This window comes from Ochotona princeps, chromosome 7 (genome assembly GCF_030435755.1).
Source record: "Ochotona princeps isolate mOchPri1 chromosome 7, mOchPri1.hap1, whole genome shotgun sequence".
Classification (NCBI taxonomy): domain Eukaryota; kingdom Metazoa; phylum Chordata; class Mammalia; order Lagomorpha; family Ochotonidae; genus Ochotona; species Ochotona princeps.
Genome location: NC_080838.1, coordinates 52350457 through 52369389, shown reverse-complemented (window position 1 = coordinate 52369389; position 18933 = coordinate 52350457). Strand labels below are relative to the sequence as shown.

At 39.4% G+C, this 18933-nt stretch overlaps 1 protein-coding gene across 2 annotated transcripts in view; it reads left to right on the top strand.

The window, feature by feature from the left end:
• The window catches only part of SMARCAD1 (SWI/SNF-related, matrix-associated actin-dependent regulator of chromatin, subfamily a, containing DEAD/H box 1), a 79073-nt gene that overhangs the window by 25731 nt on the left and 34409 nt on the right, over positions 1-18933 (top strand). For both annotated transcript variants that reach the window (XM_058667041.1, XM_004590564.4), the window contains exons 4-7: positions 1645-1810; positions 3747-3813; positions 6241-6341; positions 17528-17629. In XM_058667041.1, coding sequence (XP_058523024.1) covers positions 1645-1810; positions 3747-3813; positions 6241-6341; positions 17528-17629 — 436 coding nt within the window. The remainder of the gene's footprint in view (positions 1-1644; positions 1811-3746; positions 3814-6240; positions 6342-17527; positions 17630-18933) is intronic.

The following is an 18933-nucleotide window of genomic DNA, read 5'->3' as shown; positions in this document are numbered from 1 at the left end:
GTCAACAAAGAAGTCAACATGGAAGTGGTAAAATACCCATTTTTTTTTAAAGATTTATTTTATTTTTATTGCAAAGTCAGATATACAGAGAGGAGGAGAAACAGAGAGGAAGATCTTCCGTCCACTGGTTCACTCCCCAAGTAAGCGCAATGGCCGGTGCTGTGCCAATCCAAAGCCAGGAGCCAGGAACTTCTTCCAGGTCTCCCACATGGGTGCAGGGTCCCAAAGCTTTGGGCCGTCCTCGACTGCTTTCCCAGGCCACAAGCAGGGAGCTGGATGGGAAGTGGAGCAGCCGAGATTAGAACCGGCACCCATATGGGATCCCGGGGCCTTCAAGGGGAGGACTTTAGCCACTAGGCCACGCTGCCAGGCCCAAAATACCTATTTTTGATTCTTAGCGATTTGCTTGTAATTGTTCTTGCCTGTTTCTTACATGTATCACTAGGGCCCTAAATGACTTAAGAATGAAGATGAATAAAGGTTACTATAATGCAGTTCCTGGCTGTATTCTAGAGAGGTATTCAAAATTAGAATGAGCTGTATTGCAAACTGTATTCACTGGCATTAGTAGGAAGACACATGGCTATATTCTTCGTCTTGCTTTCTTCTCTTGGCTTTTTAGGCTCTATAACTTCTGCTCACTGCTTATCATTTCTGATTTGTGAAAGGTATCAGGTTTGAAAGTCTATGATTTTCACTAATTTTTTCCCTGAAGATTTATTTTGCTTATTTTAAAGGCACAGTTACAGAGAGGGAGAAACGTAGACATCTTCCATCTTCTGATTACTCCCCAAATGGACATGGCAGTTGGGGTTGTGCGAGGCCATAGCCAGGAGCCAGGAACTCTGTCTGGGTCTCCCACATGGGTAGCAGGAGTGCCAATACTTGGACTGTCTTCTGCTGCCCTCCAGGGCATGACAGCAGGAAGTTGTTTTGGAAGGCAACCAGCCAAATTAGAACCAGCTCTATAGTATGGGATTCTGCTTTGCAGGCCTTTTAACCTTAAGCTTTACCACATCCCTGGTCTCCCAGGTTTTTTAGGTTTAAGAGATAAAGATGTACACTTTGATTCCATATTTCAAATAGAATGAATGTATGAAATGCACTGGACATTATTAAAATTGCTTGTTGGAGAATAAGCTCTTAGGAAGTCAATGTTCCTTGCTTGTTGAAAGTGTTGTTTCTGCCAGCAAATCATGTACTGAATGAGTCCATTCTAATTTCAACTCTTCATCATATAGGTAGACCATAGAAATTATTTTCACTTTGTAATAGGTTTAATAATTTCATAGTTTCTCAGCAGCTGCGTGACATCAGAGATCCAAAGCACTGCCAAAGTGTTAGGAAGGAGAAGGTGGGCATACAGTAAATGTGGATCTTAGAATAAGTGACACTACTTTTCTTCCATCTTTCCCAACCCAGCCCAGATAATTTGAGATTTTTTTTTAACTCTGCCAATTTTGATAACATGAATTTATATACCTAACTGCATTTCATGGGGGAAAAATTCTTTTACTCTAAGATTTCATTTAGTACAGGAAAGAATTGGGAATGTGCTGTATTCTGCATGACTATATAGATAGCATAATATAGGAATATTGGAAATACATTAAAAGTTTTTTTCCCTTCTAAAAATATTTTTAGTTCTGAGCCATCTGAAGATGAGGAATCCCAAGGCCTTCCTACCATGGCAAAGAGAAATGATATTTCAGAATTGGAGGACTTTTCAGAATTAGAAGACCTTAAGGATGCTAAACTTCAGACCTTGAAGGAGCTTTTCCCACAAACAAGTGACAGTGATTTGCTTAAGGTTATACTCTCTTTTTTTTTTAAATAGTAATTGCTTGCTGTAGCTATAATAGTGATAAAATCTCTTCTAAAGATAGCACTATAGTTAGTATTGGGTGGTCATTTTTCTAAAGATATCTATAATGTTTGAAGATAATTATTAACCATCATTTTGTGAGTAACACAAGTAAATTCTAGACATTTGCTTAAGAGTCTTAACACAAATTTTCCCACTTGTAAATAATATAATAATCTGACCCTTGATAGCACATGTAGCTTTTTTATGCTTCAGTGTTTCTAAAGGGGGAACCTCCTACTGAAAGCAGGTGGAGGCCTCCTCTCCTCTCCAGCTAATACCTGGGTTGCTTTTTGCATTTGGTGCCCTGAGGCCAGCACCCTACTCCCTTGAGTATTGTCCTACAGAAGTGGTTGTTCTGCCAATAGCATTGTCATGGAAAAGTAGAGAATACAAAAATGAGCTAGACTGTATGATTTGCTCTGTAGTAGTGAACTGGACCCAGCACTGCACGTTTAAAGTAATCAGTTTCAAATGATCCCCTTTATTACAAGATTTAAAGATGGGCCCAAGCCTGACGTTGCATATACTGGGATCTTACATGGAACACTAGCTCATGTCCTGTCTGTTCCACTTCCAATCCAGCTCCCTGCTTGAGGCCTGCAAAAGCAGTGGAGGATGGCCTAAAGCCTTGTGACCCTGAACCCACGTGGGAGACCTAGAAGAAACTCCTAGCTAGAGGCTTCAGATCGTCTCAGCTCTGGCTGTTGCGGCCAACTGGGAAGTGAATCAGCAGACTTCTGTCTCTACTCTCTGTAAAATCTGCCTTTCCAATAAAAATAAGTGTAGTAAAAATTTGAAAATGACATAGTTTACGAAGTTAAAAGGACAGTTTAAAACATTTAGAGAGTTGTAAAAAAATTTCATTTCTAGGTTTAATAAGGATATACTTTTGACTATTTTGATATGATATGAAGATGTGGTCTGTAGGATATCTGAGGTTCCAAGCAGGAATACCTAGTAAGGAAGGAAGCATCATATTTGCTTTGAGGCTTTTATACAGAAATGACTTTTTTTTAATAGGAATAATGGAAATAACATGAGAAAAACACAATATTACTGAAATCTGATGTAAAAAACAGTAAGCTTGATGTTTCTATGCATATGCGTGTGCATATTTTCTTGATCTTCATGCATTTTATTATAGAGTAAAAGTCAGGATACCTTTATATGATTCATTTTTTTTGAAACAAGAGTTTATTAATTTGAAAGGCAGAATTAGAGAAAAGGAGAAACAAAGAAACAAATTTTTGGTCCACTATTGCATTCTCCAAATGGCTACAACATTCGTTTTCAAAGCCAGGAGCTTCATTCAGGTTTCCTTACCTGTGTGCTGGGGCCAAGCACTTGGACTATCTTCTGCTCTCCTAGGTGCATGAGCAGGAGCTGGATTTGAAGTGGAGCAGCTGGGACTTGAACTGAGCCCCTGTAGGATGCTAGCATTACAGGCTGAGGCTTAACTCACTGCACTGCAACCCCAGTCCGTGTGATTATAGAAAGCACTAGTTAATAAAAAGCCAAGTATGCTTTTTCCCTTAGAAATAAATATAAAAGCTATGAATAAACATCTTTCAGTCTCCTGTGTGTCTCTTATAGTGCTTAGACACACAGAAGTAGGAAGTTTTTATGATTTCCTAATAAAATCTCATAATTAAAAGAACCAAAATCTGGTAGATGGTGTTTTTATTTGTTAAATTTTTGTTTATAGCAGTGGGTAAATCTGATCATTTAAGATATGCTTAGATAAGTTAAGACTTAAAGGACTTCAACTGTGACCTGCGGTTTTCCCATACTGTATCTGTTTCACATGTATTTAGCTATTTCTATAACTTTGTGAAATAGTTCTGAAAGTATTATTTTCAATTGTATTTTCTCCCCTCAGTTGATAGACTCAACAAGCACAATGGATGGAGCAATTGCTGCTGCCTTGCTGATGTTTGGTGATGCAGGTAAGCCTCATTTCGTTCAGCCATGTGGATGGATGAGTTTCTTCTAAATACTATCTTGTCGAGCATATTGGCCTAATGTTTACCTTCAGGAATTCTCACAAGAACTTGAGAGGTATTAGCATCTTCAGTTTTCTTAGATGAAGAAACTGAAGTTTAGGTTAAATAACTTACATAAGAGCATATAGCTGTTTAGCAACCAGATTTCTAGGCTGATTTTGTTTTTTTCTCCACAGAGAAGATTAGGATGCTAAGTCCAAGGATTTATACATTTTTAATAGTTTTATTACATATTTCTGTGATACTATTGCTGAGAACATGTCAATTTCTGCAGAGGTTCCTGATACATTTATATGCATAGCAACTGGAGGTTGACTGTCTACCTAATTATTGCTTTCCAGGAAGGTATTTTAGCTCCTGAAAAATGGTAGACTCAATTATCATTTGTTGTGAAGTTTTACTATTTTTTTGCTCTCATAGTATTGCACTTTTCTTTTAAAACTGTTGTAGAATAAGTTTATTCCATAACACTGTTTAGTATTTTTTCTCTTGAGCAGTTTGTATCATTTGATTTAATTGTTTAGCAGGTATTTGTCGTGCTTAGCCACCAGATGACTGGTTCTGTTTTTGGCATTTAGCACACACAGATAATAATTGACAGTACATAAGGAAACAGAGTGGATATAGTACCTGTCCTCCTGGAGTTTATAATTTTCTTGAAATTCAAACCTCTGCTGAATTTCTCTTTTCATTCTTGCATTGTGCTTTTTTTTTTTTTATTTTTTAAAATTTTAAGTGACAAATTACAACTAAATAAGAAATTGAATTTTTTCTTTTTTTTAAGATATATTTATTTACTTGAAAGGCAGAGTTGTAGGAAAAGAGGGAGTGAGAAAGAGAAAGAGAAAAGTCTTTCATCCTTTGATTCACTCCCCCAATGCTGCAACGACCAGCCCAACCCTGTCCTGCACTAGCAGGGGAGTTGGACTGGAAATGGAGCAGCACAGACTCCAGCTTGTGCCCACGTGGGATGCTGGTGCTGCAGGAAGTGGCTTTACCTACTGCACTAATTTACTGATTTAGAGCACAGTTTTGTCCCCAGATTCTGGACCCTGAATAAACCAGAGTATGGTTGTATAAACTCCCCCACAAACATTACCTTTTCTAATACGTTTTCAGTGATTACATATTTGAATTGGTGATCTCAGTAGACTGCCCACAACCCTCGTTTCTGTAGATGAACAAACTTCATTGTTTCGGGGACCTGGGACATTAGATATTTCTCAGACAGTCTCCTCCCTTTCTCAGGAAACCCCTATACTTGAAAGCCTCGACTGGTTTTGCCTCGACTGGTTTTGACATTTCCTGCCACACTTTGATCCCCAGTGTAGCATACTTTTGATCCTTGGCTTTCACTCCTCAGATGACTGCAAAAGCCAAGGGTAAGCTAGGCGGAAGCCAGGAAGTAGATTTTTATGTAAATTCATTGGAAGGTCAGATTTACTGAGAAAAGGAGAGACAGAAAGATCTTGCATCCGTTGACTCACTCCCCAAGAGGCCTCAACAGCTGGAGCTGAGCCAATCTGAAGCCAGGAGCCTTTTCTGGGTCTCCCATGCGGACACAGGGTCCAAAGGCTTTGGACCATTCTTTGCTGTTCTCCCAGGCCACAGGCAGGAATCTGGAAGGGAGGTAGAGCAGCTGGGATACGAACCTGTGTCCTTATGGGATCCCAAGTGTGTAAGGCTAGGACTTCAGCTGTTAGGCTACTGCGCTGGGCCTAAGGAATGATTTTTGAAGGTGGTTTTTAGTAAGTAAATAAATGTATTCAAAGTACAAATATAGCATAGCTTCTCATGATCATCTAGTGTTTGAGTTTTTCTTTGTCATGACAAAGTATGCAAATTTATTACTTTTATATTGTTATACTCCCTGGAAGTTAAAAATGTTAATTGCTTAACTCTGTACTATAGTTCTAATTCATTTGTAAAATATTTTTCTTACTTTTTGGTCTTTGTTGGAAATAGAATAGTTTTGTAAAAGATCTCTCTGAAGACTGATCAGGAGGTAGACAGTTGGTAGTTGTTGGTGTCAGTAATGCTGTTCTGGTAACAATGGAGTGCCGAACACTACATCACTAAGAAATCTCCCTTTCATAGAATTACTCTAAAATTGTCACTTTAGAGGGAGATTTTGAGCATCAGATAATGCTGTAATGATTTGTAAATAAAGTATTAATGCTTTCTACTTCGGAAAGACTGCAATGATTATTCAGTTTTCCCTCAATCCAGTCATATGTAGAAGAAATATCATTGGGCATGATATCAAGTAAATTGTTCAGTATCCATTAGGTTACATGTTTGCTGTTGTTTTACATTAAATTGATTGTTAATATTTCTGTGAAGACTTTGAGTGTGCTTCTCTTTTAAAAGGTGGAGGACCCAGGAAGAGAAAGTTATCATCTTCTTCAGAGCCATATGAGGAAGATGAATTTAATGATGCTCAATCTTTAAAAAAGACAAGGATGGATCATGTAAGTTATATTTAAATTACAGTGTCAAGGTACTTCAGAAAGTTCATGACAGGGCTGGCATTTGGTGTAGCAAGTAAAACCATCACCAGCACCGCTGGCATATCATACGCATACCAACAGGGGACCTGACCGCTGCTTTTCCAGTGAGCTCCCTGCTAATGGGCATGGAGAAGTGCTTGGGCCCTGCCCCCACGTAGGAGACCTGGAGGAAGTTCCTGGCTTCGCTGGGCCTGTCCCCAGCTATTGTCTCCATTTGGGGAGTGAACCAGTGAATGGAAGATCTCTCTCTTTTCTCCTGTATGTTTAGCTCTACCTTTCCAATAAAAATAAATAAATCTTTTTTTAGAAAAAGTTCACTTTGGTGCAGAATTTTCTGGATTCCATGTATATGTGGATCATCAAAAGGTTCATAGAAAATGTAAATTAATTTAAAACTATGCATAAGTTTAAAAACATTATGCAAAAGTAAGCTTTCCTTTTTTTAAAGATTTCATTTCGTTTATTTGAAAGGAAGTGTGGAAAAGAGGAGTTAAGACAGAGAAGAGGTCTTGTATCTGTTAGTTCACTCCTGCATGGCCGAACAGTCCAGGCTGGGCCAGCTCAAGGCCGGAAGTTGGAACACCATGGGGTATCCTGTTGAGGGTTTGGGGCTTGAGCATTTGGGCCATCTTCCCCAGCTTTCCCTGGTGCCTTAGTGGCGAGCTGCTGTGGAAGTGCTTGACTTGAACCTGTGCTGTAATACATAGGATACCACTAGAGCTGCACGCAATAGCTTAACCCACAAGTCCCAGAAGAAACTTAACTTCATAGCTGTTTAATTCTATTTTTCCATGAACATTTGTAGTGCTGTAATGTATTGATTCTATAGATAACCACATTTGAAAAGCTACCTAAATGAATCAGTCTGTCTTCCTTATACACAACTAGTTCAGGAAATTTGTATTGAATTTGCGACTTTATTTATTTCTGAGGTATCCAGTATTGCTTATCTCTCCTGAGTTATAAGATTAATTTTAAAAACATTCTTTCAGTGTTTTAAACTAACCCCTTTTTCTTGTTAAGTCTTTCAAAGATTTATTGACTTATTTGAAAGGCAGAGTTAGAAAGAGGCAGACACACATTTCCATCGACTGGGTCACTCCCTAAAGAAGTACAGTGGTCAGAACCAGGCCAAGCTGAAGTTAGCAGCCAGCAGTTTCATCCAGTTCTCTCATGTAGGTCAAGGACCCTCATTGGGCTGCCTCGCCCTGCATTCGTAGGCACATTAACAAAAAACTGGATAGATGCAGGGAGTTGGGACATGAACCAGCACTCATGGTATACTGTGATGCAGGGCAGCAGCTTAACCCACTGTTACAAGCTAGCCCCTAAAGCAACTTGTGGAGAAAAAATACTTCTAAATTTTATTTCATGAAAGCTCCTATAGCTGTAAAACACATGAAAAACAACAATTACTTACATGTTGGTGTTCTTCCTCAGTGAAAATTGTTCATGACTTGTCTATTGACAAAACATCACAGATTGGGTAATTTATAAGAAATGGAAAATTCATTTCTCACAATTCGGGAGGCTATGAAGGTGCCAGGAGTCTGGTGACAGTGTCACACTGCCTCCAGGTAGGCACCCTGTTGCTTCTTCTTCCCAAAGGGAAGAATTTTGTTCTCATGTGGCAGAAGGGACCCCCCCCCCAAAAAAAAGGCGGGGGGGGCACACACTCACTCCACTTCGGCCTTAGCCCTTTTGTAAATGCAGCTAATCATTTCCTAGAACAACTCTACTGCTTAATATGTTTCAGTTTTGGAAGGGAAAACAGTATGTATCTATGTCTGCTTTTATTAGTTTACTCATGTTTACTTTACTAACCCAGCTACCAGGAAACATGCCAGTGGTTCCAATGACACATATTCCAGTCTGCATTCTCTGTGACAAATCTTGGTCATTTTTCTCATCCAGTGTGTTAATGTTTTATTCTGTGGCTTAGTTGCTTAAGATGACCCAAACAGCCAGGTGGCAGACTCTACCCTAGTTTAATGGGATATTTCTTGTGCTGCTGCGCAGAAGCATCCTTCACTTGAGAACTAGTGTTTGTGAGAAGTAAAAATTCTGTAAATGGGCATTTTAATGTGAGGAATCTTTTGGTGTGGTGCAGACTTTGTTATGTATATATTTTTCTGAACATTCACAAGAAACACTATTATCCTTACCTTGTAATCTTGGACTGACTTGTTCAGCAGAATGCCATTTCCCCAGACTTCCTAGTCACTGTTGTCATCTTACTGTCATAAGCCCCTGTCCATGATACGTTTGTTGATCTGTATCTTTGTTCATTTCTTCCTGTGCCAAATCAACAGGAAACTTTTCCTCGATGTTCACGTGGCTATTTTCCTAGTGGTAATGTGTGTTTTTCATTTTTTTTATTTATTTATTTGGACACCAGAATTAATGAGAGGGAAGACAGATCTTCCTGCTGCTGATTTACTCCCCAAATAACTGCAACAGCTAGAGTTGGGCTGTAGTACAAAATCAGGAGCCAGGAGCTTCTTCTGAGTTTCCCACATGAGTGTAGAGTCTGAAGCACCTGGGGCATCTTCTGCTGCTTTCCTAAGTATATTAGCTGGATTGTTAATCAAACAGCCAGGTCTTGAAGCACTGCCCTGTGGGATGCCTGAGCTGCAGACAGCCGCTTTAATTATGCTGTATGCCACAGTGCCTGTCTCAGTGGTACTAGATTTTAGCAGTCTTTCACTTTCATAGATTCTAGCATTTATATAAATTCTTTTTAAATCAAGTGTAAGGTCATTCTCTAATGTCCCAGTGTCTGATCTTGAAAAATTTCCCATAGTGCTACAAACACATGTAGCAGAAGTGGTATTGTTGAAGCATAAGTAGAAACTGTGGAGAGATTGAACTCCTGTATATACAAGTTGTTCGTGTCTCTTAAACCTGCTCAACTTCAGTCTTAAACATACCATTTCTTGATGATGGTTTGCTGCTGCAAGTGGACAATTTTAGGCTGGGTGATCAGATACAGGTCATGCAACAACTCGAGTTTTGTGATCTTTGATGTCCCATGTTCAGTCATTCTGCTTCTTTCTGAACCTATTATGCCAAGAGCTGTTTCACAAAAATAGGACAGTACTGTTTCTAAAATGTGAATTTGTTCCAGGAGAGTTAACACAGTATAGAACACTTTGAGCATAATCCTAAGTTTGTACTTACCTAGGTGCAGGTTTTACCATAAGTATTTAGCGAGTGCAGATGACTCCTCTAAGTTGAACCAAACCAAGTAGGAATGTAGTACATAAAATACACAATTCAATCTTCTGTAGCCGTGTATTGTCCTATAAGCTTCTCTGTTTGACAGAGGCACTAATTCCACATCCTAAACCTCTGCAAGCATTCTGGTTCAGAAGTGCTGTGTAGCACATGTAAAAGGAATATTGAGGAGAAACAAGAAAATTGAAATAAGAATGCGACCAGCACTGTGGTGATTAGGCTGATCCTTTGCCTGCAGTGCCAGTGTCCTTGATAGATACCAGTTCTAGTCCCAGCTGCCCTGATCCAGCTGCCTGCTTATGGACAAGGAAAGCAGCATGGAACATGGCTCCAGTGTGTGGGCCCCTGCACAGTCATAGGAGACCAACTCAGGTCCAGCTGTTGTGGACATTTGGACAGTGAATCAGCAGATGAACAATCTCTCTCTCTTTGTCTTTCCTTCACTCAGTAAAATTTGTTTTTTTTTTTTTTTTTAACAGATTTGCTTATTTTTATCTTTATTTATTTTTTATTTCTTCTGGCTCCTCCCAAAGTCCCCTCCCCCCTAAAATCACACATATTATTATAGCATAGTTCTTCATAATCAATCATATGTTCATCATTGTGGGCGTGGACAATGGCAGTGTTAAGCCTCCCATTGTCAAAATACAGCTAATAGTTTCTTCTTTGGTCTGGAAGTAGAGATGCACACTGCACTGCATCCTCACATCTAGACTTGATAGCCTCCATTACACAGTGACCACAAATCCCTCTTAAATGAAAAGCCACAATATAAAATCAACAACAGTAAGAAAAGTAGAAATTTACAACGCCATGAATTTCTCAAGAGGTTTTGATAGTTCAACAAGTCCTGAATTGCTGGCAAACCCACCACTCCAATCACAATGAAATCTCTCCCAAATCCACAGGCTGCTATAGTCCACCTTAGTGTCTCCGTCTGCCCAGATCTTCACTGCCAATGATTGTGGGGGTAGTTGATCAATTTGTTCTGTCCTCCGTCCTCTGCCATGGTACCAGCTGTCTTGTGGAGGCTCCGATGTACTGCTATATCCTCCATGTACATTTGGTTATGCTGTCCTCTGCTCCATCTGAGCCACTGAGGAGGCCCAGCTCTGACACATCCACTCCCACAGTCAGCCCATGGAACCTGCAGTTCTCTTCGTAGTTAAGGTTCTGCGTCCAGCAGTTTGGTTGGTAGGGAATCACCCAAGAAACCTCATCTGGGCCGTTCCGGCACAGTCTGTCACCCAAATCAGCCTATGCACACACTGGTAGTTGCAATTGCTGTCTCCAGCCCCATGTTTTCAAAACCCGATGAGTGTTGGAGCCCAGTCCAATCCTGCCCACCACATACTTGGCCCTCACACAAATCAGTTGGAGCTTCAGAATATTTGGAGAGACCCACAAAAACCCCCACCAGGCCCGCCCCTGCCATGGTTCCTGTGCTTACCAGTATGTACAGCAGACTGGTCCCGTTTGTCCTACATCCCATTCAGATGGGTATTGGAAGCCCAGTTCGTCCCAACCAGCCCCACTATCCAGTCCACACTGGTGCCTGTGGGTGCCACCATCTGCTTAAGCCATGCCTGCGCCTGACAGAATTTGGGCTCTGTGCCAGCATCTGCCAGCTGATGCTGCAGCAAAGCCCAGTCAATCCACGCTGTCATTGGCTTATCATGTACCAGAAGGTACAGCTGTTTCGGACATTTGGACAGTGAACCAGCGGATGAACGATCTCTCTCTCTGTCTTTTCTCCACTCTGTAAAATTTGTCTTTTAAATTAAAAAAAAAACAAAATCTTTAGCCTCGGCTCATTAGGCTGACAGCTAAAGTCCTCGCTGGGATCCCATGTGGGCGTCAGTTCTAATCCTGACGGCCGCACTTCCCATCCAGCTCCCTGCTTGTGGCCTGGAAAAGCAGTTGAGGACGACCCAAGGCCTTGAGGCCCTACATCCGTGTGAGAGAACCGGAAGAAGCTCTGGCCAGAGTCCTGGCTTCGGATTGGCACAAATCTGGCCGTTGCGGCCATTTGGGGAGTGAATCAATGGACAAAAGATCTTCTCTGTCTCTCCTCCTCTCTGTGTATCTGACTTTGCAATAGAAATAAATAAATCCTTAAGTTTTCTTTAAATTGAAATAAACAGTATTATACATAAAGTAATCCACATTGTGGAGCATCAAGCATAATAGGAAGTTGCGACAGAATTTAGAGTACCTGACTAAACCCACTTGTAGCATTGAGAAGTTAGTACAGACAAGGCATGAAGAAATGAAGGTAAGGCTGTTGGATATTGGGTTCAATACCAAAGAGTAAAATCAGTGACAACCTTCCTTATTTGGATCTTCGTATTTATGTAGGAAGATCTAAAGGAGAAATTATAGTCACAGTAGTGGTTGCTTCAGTTATTTCCAAGAGCACTCCAGTTTCCCAAGCCTGCAGCTGTTACTCATAGCTGTTAGTGCAGATGAGAAAACTACAAAAGAATTTCCCAGCAGTAATGTAAATTAGACTGAAGAAGGCAAGTGTGTATTGAGTAAATTCTTGGTTTTGATAAAAACAAGTATCTTATGACCATGTGCCTCTAAGAAACCGATTCTAAAGAATATGCAGTGTGTTTTGTCATTTAAGGCTCTGAACGGTACTGTGACTGATTCTCAGCCCCAGTGCCAAGTGGCAGCTTGAAGCTGCATCCAGTAATAGCGTTCACCAAACTCAGAGCCATGGAAAGGGAATTGTTAAAGTCACGCAAGGGAATACACTTGATAGTGAAAACTGCATGAGTTCCATACCATATTGTATTTGTGTTTTTACTTAGTTCTTGCCTGTTTAGAGAATTATTGAAAAACGGACTTCCGAAACAAAGATACTTTAAAACTTCTTGCAGTGCGTCGAGGTACAAGTGTGCAGCAGAACTGAGCCAGTATGAGATTCCTTCTCTTTGCCTCTGAAACCCACCTCTGAAAAGCCCATTGCTAAAGAACGTGGTGATATTCATGACTTAACTATTTTAAGTCAGCAATTAAATAGTTAATTTCTGTCACTAAAGGTGCAAATTCAGAAAGTTTGTGTAATTTTGGATGGGATTTAGCATCATAGTAACTCTTGTGCTTGTTAAGGTGTGGGATATAATAAGAGTATGTTACATGGCAGAAAATTCTCATTGATTTCTAATTTTTAAGAATTTGATCTTTCAGAAAAATTTTGCAAGTTCAAAAAAGCTGCGTTGATTTAGGAAAGCAGACTGAATTAGGGAGGTAGAAACAAAGATATGGAAAAAATGCTGGCATCCTACCATGGTTGATCTGACTGCAAATGCAAGCTATAGCTTGTACATAGTCTCATTTGTGAAAATGGTGATGGTGACCATGGTGAAAGCCAGAAAACTTCACTCTGAGAACTTCATGCATGAAGTTGCCCGGTGTTTGAAGTTCTATGAAAACAGGCGGCTAGTTTTAAGGAAGTCAGCTGTAATGCTGAAGGCAGTGGAATGGTTTATGTGGCAACCAGATAAGTGTGGAAGCATACAGAACTTTTGTATGAAAGAAGGGGGTGAGGCTTCAAAGCAGTAGAGATAGGACTTATCTATTATTTGTTGTTTATTAATTAAATATTTTTAAAAGATTTTATTTATGGGGCCTGGTGCTGTAGCCTAGTGGATAAAGTCCTCACCTTGCATGTACCGGGATCTCACATTGGCGCCGGTTTTCTCAGCGGCCTTGCTTACCATCTAGCTTCCTGCTTGTGGCCTAGGAAAAGGGTGGAGGATGGCCCAAAGCCATGGGACCCTGCACACACATGGTAGACCTGGAAGAGGCTCTGGGCTCCTGGCTTCAGATTGGTGCAGCTCCAGCCATTGCAGCCACTTGGGTAGTGAATCATCAGACAGAAGATCTTCCTCTGTCTCTGCTCTCTGTATATCTGATTTTGCAATAAAAATAAATATTTTTTAAAAAGATTTTATTTCTGTGTAAAAAGGGCAACGTTTATAGACGGGGAGAGAAGAGAAGATAGACTTCCATCTAATAACTCACTTCCTAAATGGCCACAAAGATCAGGGTTAGACCAGGCTGACTTTAGGAGCCAGAGGCTTTTTCCTGGTCTTGTGTGTAGATGATGGGGGCTCATGTCTTTGGGGGACCTTCTGCTTTCCTAGGCAGAATAGCAGGGACCTAGATTGGAAGTGGATCAACCTGAACAGGACTGGTGACCATGTGGGATGGTGGCATTGCAGTGGTGGCTTAACCCATCACACCACAGTTCCAGCACCTATTTTAACCCAGCAGAACAGAGGAAACAAGAGCAGTGAAACACATCCTTCCATAATTTTCTTTCTGTTTTCAGAAAACTTTTCATCTACGACTTAATAGTAACTTCATTGCCTACCACCCATCCAAGTGCCAGATCTACAGTCACACTTGCTTGTGTTTATTGTCACATTATAACATTAATACAATATTAGGTATCTAGTGTATATAAAATTGTACAAACACTTTTGTTATATTGGCTTCTTCTTTATATGCCATAGATGAGGATTTTGAATGTTGTGTCTTCTAAGATGCTGTTAAGTGCTGTTTAATATGATTTTGCATAATACAGTTTTTGAAAGTACGTGTTACAGCACAATTCACTCAGTTCTGTGGAAGAGAACAGGCCCGACCTTGCTTCAAAGCCAAATACATCTCTGCTGTGATTTCCTCATTGAATCTTGCCAGAGACATCCTTGTTATATCTGCTGGTCATGAGGCCCAAGTGGCAGAATACCTTGTGCTGTACCTGGGGCCTCCTACAGAACTTTTAATCTGGGTCCATTCACAGCTGGCTGTCTTAAACACTGTTTCATGTATGGATTGGAACAGCTTTTACACGAATGCAGTATTTGTTCTCTTTAGTATCCACAAAGTCCACCAGGTCTTATGTCTTTTTTCCTTAGAATCAGATTAAATGTAGCCATATGTCTTGTTCTTTTTCCTAGAGTAGAGGTTGCAACATGCTGTACACTAGACCTCCATAAAATTCATGAAAGTGGTTGGGCCCTGAATTTGAGGGTAGTTATTTTTCACTTTTTGAAACGCATCAGGCACCTTGTAAAATACTAGCTGATTGTCAAGTCCAGTCAGCGTGATGTCTTCAGTGTCGTAGATCAAAGTGATGGCCTTTGAACTGCGTGTTATCTCAGAAAGCAACAGAGTTCACCATAACTCTGAAGTCACTAAAGTTGTATCATGAGCTTGTGCATATGACAGCTATCTCTTGCTTGTCCTTTGTACTTGAAAAAGAGGATAAAAATGCATTTGTCCAATTGATAATTGCTTAACTGAACTGACTTGCTCCAATAACAATCCCACATGTGATGTGATTGTTGATTTGGGCCATTACTTGGTTATTTTCCAAGACCTATTCAGCTTATGTATAGCCCAAGGAGGCATAGGAACAAGTGATAGAATCAGACTGCAATGCTTTCAGGAATGTGATGTTGTTGCTGGTAAAGTTTTTTTCTGCTTGAATTTTTAATTATACTGTATTAGCAGGAAGCTGGAATTAGGAGCGGAGCTGGGTTTCACACTCAGGCACTTCAGTATGAGATTTGGACCCATTTACTAGGCCACATCCCTGTTCTTGTTATTTTGATTAAGAAGGTCCATTCTGGCAACTTTCATCTTGTCACTGTGTCCCATAATAATTGCTCATTCTTCATGTGTTTAGGAGCTGTTGACTGATTTCTGCAAGTTCCAGGTATATCTTTTCCAATTATGTATTTTAGAGCTGGATAAACTGAGTCAGCTTAAGCCCAAACAGCATGTTCTGCAAAGCTTCGCTGATTCCACTGGACTCTGTTTATATTGGCTGCCACCAGAGATGGAGGGGGCTGGCAGAAACCTGGGCTCTAAAGGCAAACATCCAGTCAGAGCCTTACTGAATGTTGACTACTTCATTTGTGATGCCATATATCTGATTTCTGAAAGCTCATTACTGTTTTCCAAATGGTTTATGTTCTTTTTAAGGTGAAATTCAAATAACACAAATATTAACCATGTTGAGTAAAAGTTTGTGTTTTGTATATTCATAATGTACATGACCATTCTTACGTATTTTTCAAAAACTTTTATGTATTATTATTTTTAAAATTTGAAAGACAACATTACACCTAGAAGGAAAGACAGACTGAAGATCTTCTATCCACTGGCTCATTCCCCAAATGGCCACAACAGCCCAAGCTGGGCCATTTTGAAGCTAGGAGACAGGAGCGTTTTCTGGTCTCCCAAATGGGAGCAGGGGCTCAAGTTCTTATGCCATCTTCCTCTGCTTTTTCCCAGAACATTAGAGGGGAGTTGGTTTGGAAGTGGAGCAACTGGGACTCAAACCAGCGCACACTGCATGGGATTTCAGTGTTATCAGCAAAGGATTAACTTGCTGTTGCTCAGTGCTGGCCCCAGTGTGCTCTGGTTTGGTTTAGTTTTTTTGTATTTGAAAGGCAGAGTTGGAAAGAGGAACAGAGAGATCTTTCCATTTGTTGTTTCACTCCCCAAATTGCTGTAGCAGTTGGGGCTGGGCCAGGGCAAAACCTGGCGCCAGGAGCTTCACCCAGGCCTCCCACTTGGATGCTGAGACCCAAAGACTTGGGCTGTATAATGCTCCTTTTCCTAAGCATGTTAGCAGGTGAAATTAATTGGAAGCAAGCAGCCCAAACTGTAAGGAGTGGCATATGGGATGCCAGCACTGCAGGTGGTGGCTTAACTTATGCCACAATATTAGCCCTTTGTACTTTGTAAAACATCTTAATAATCAAATATGTATTAGCATGCTGTATCAATTAGGCAGTTTCTCCTCCAAATAGTTCCTGGCAGTCATTGATCTGCTTTTTATCTGTGGATTTACCTATTCTGGATGTTTCACTTAAATGGAATCACATATTACCTTTTTTGTCTTGCTTTTTAAATTTAGCCCAATATGTTCAAGATTCATCCACATTGTATTATATATCAGTTCTCATATTCTTTTTGTTGACTGAACGTTCTAATTTATGTATGTACCACTATCCATTTTTCTGCTGATCTACATGTAATGTAAGCAATAATATTATATATGAATAACTAAAGTTTAGAAAAGCTGTATTCTAGTTATTGTCTAAATTTCAGATGTTTGTTCTTGGAGTTTTCAGTGTCCTCACCACAAAGGGGCAGCAATGGGGGAGGTGTAGCAATGTGTATTTCTTACGGTTTTGAAGCCGGTTTTCCAAATACTGCTTTTATTGTTCGCTGTCTGAATTTTTTTCACCTGAATAATTCGTGGCTTATGCAGATTAATTTGCGGTTCATTCTTCAGTCTTATCGGCTGCCCAAGATCTCCTTGGTCTGGTCCAAATGTATCACTTACTATTATAAATACATTCAGTCTTCTTCCCACCCCAAACCTCCACCACATTTTATTTATATCTTATTCATCATGTAAGAGAAGTACCACAACTTAGTTATTTCTATGTTAAGTATTACAAGAGAAAAATAAGCAGTCTAGTTGATGAGTAAAATGGAAGTAAAAGAGAAAATAGATTGTTTTTTAGTTACTTAATAGATAAATGGTATGTTGATTGAGAATACAAAGGGATATTTGTTTAAAGTCATTAATTGGGCAGAGTTCATATGAATGGAAATACACTGTGGACTCTTCTGATCAAATGTGATAATTTCCAAATCATGTCAAAATATAAATGTAATTGCCTTACAACTGTTACTGATACTCTTTGTAACATTCTAAATTTTTTTATTTTAATTTTTAATGAGTGTGAATATTCAGCATAGTTCATTGATAGAACTTAAAAAAAATGAAATTCTATTTATTGCAACTGCCTTTCCCTCTCCTTTGATCATAGATAACCTCTTAATTTGCTTCTTTTTATTCTCTCCTCAATTAGGGTGAGGAATCAAATGAGTCTGCAGAATCTAGCAGTAATTGGGAAAAGCAGGAAAGTATTGTACTGAAATTGCAAAAGGAATTTCCCAATTTTGATAAACAGGTGAGTAGTCATGTGCAGAAATTTAGTTAGTGTGTACTATAAGGATTACAAAATGATGCTTAACATTTAACCATGTAAAAGCTTAGGGTAAGTTCCCATTTTCCAGTGAAGTTTCCCTTTTATGAGTGTTATGAAATATTTTTAAATTGCTTTTATGTTACTTTGTTCACTAGTTGTAGTGTCAGCATTATAACAAGTATTATTATAAAGATTGTAAATTCATTTATAACATATAAATCATCTAGAAATCCATTGATGACCCTACCCTAAGTCGAATTAGCTATTTAGTTTTTTCTGTACTCTCATCCTTGAAATTTCTCATGAGGATTTTAAAATGCAGCATTGCATTTCAGTGTCCTTATATTCCAAAAACTGTTTTGCTTCCCAGATAACAAAAATTCTTTCACGGTCATTAAATACATGCCAAGCTTACCAGTGCTGCAAGGGCCTCTGTTTAATCCAATGGTCATATATAGAAGCATGGATGTATTTAACCTTGGAATACAATGATACTTGCTTTAAATCATTCCAATATAAGTTTAGATTGTATACCTGCTGAATTCACATAAGCTGGATGCAGCGTCTTGCTATTGTGTGGTTCTTTACATAAGATGAAATTAGATGTTTTGAAGTTGACATTTCATGTTGAAATGAACTTTTTTTTAAAGATTTGTTGGACAGAGAAGAAAAACATGCGTATAGATTCAAAATCATAGATAGAATCTATGTGTATATATGGATTATACTATAGATTATATACATGGTTATGTATATGTGACAAATATGTATATATGTCTAAATATATGATCTATATGAATTTAAACTGTATCTATATACACATATTTATATATACGCGTCTATGTATATGTGGTATAAACACAGCATATGTGCACATGTTATCATTTATCCGCTGGTTCACTTACCAAATGACTGCAATGTCAAGGACTGAGCCAGGTCAAAGCTGGGGTCCAGAACTCCATTCCATCTCTCATGTTGTCATGTTAGTACAGGGGTCCAAGGACTTGATCATCATCTATGGTGTCCTAGGCATGTTAGCAAGGGACTGAATCAGAAGCAGAGTAGCTGAAACCCTAACAGACAACTTTGATATGTGGTGCTGGCATTTCAGCATTGGCTTAATCTCCTGTACCACAGAGCTGGCCTCTGCTTTCACTATTAATTGAAGAAGAGTTTTCTTGACTTGGGGGGTAGCTAGAAATGCAAAAATAAATTAAGTTTCCTTTCTTTATGTATTTACGTAGGTAAGATTTTACAGAAAGCATTTGTAAAGCACATAAAAAGTA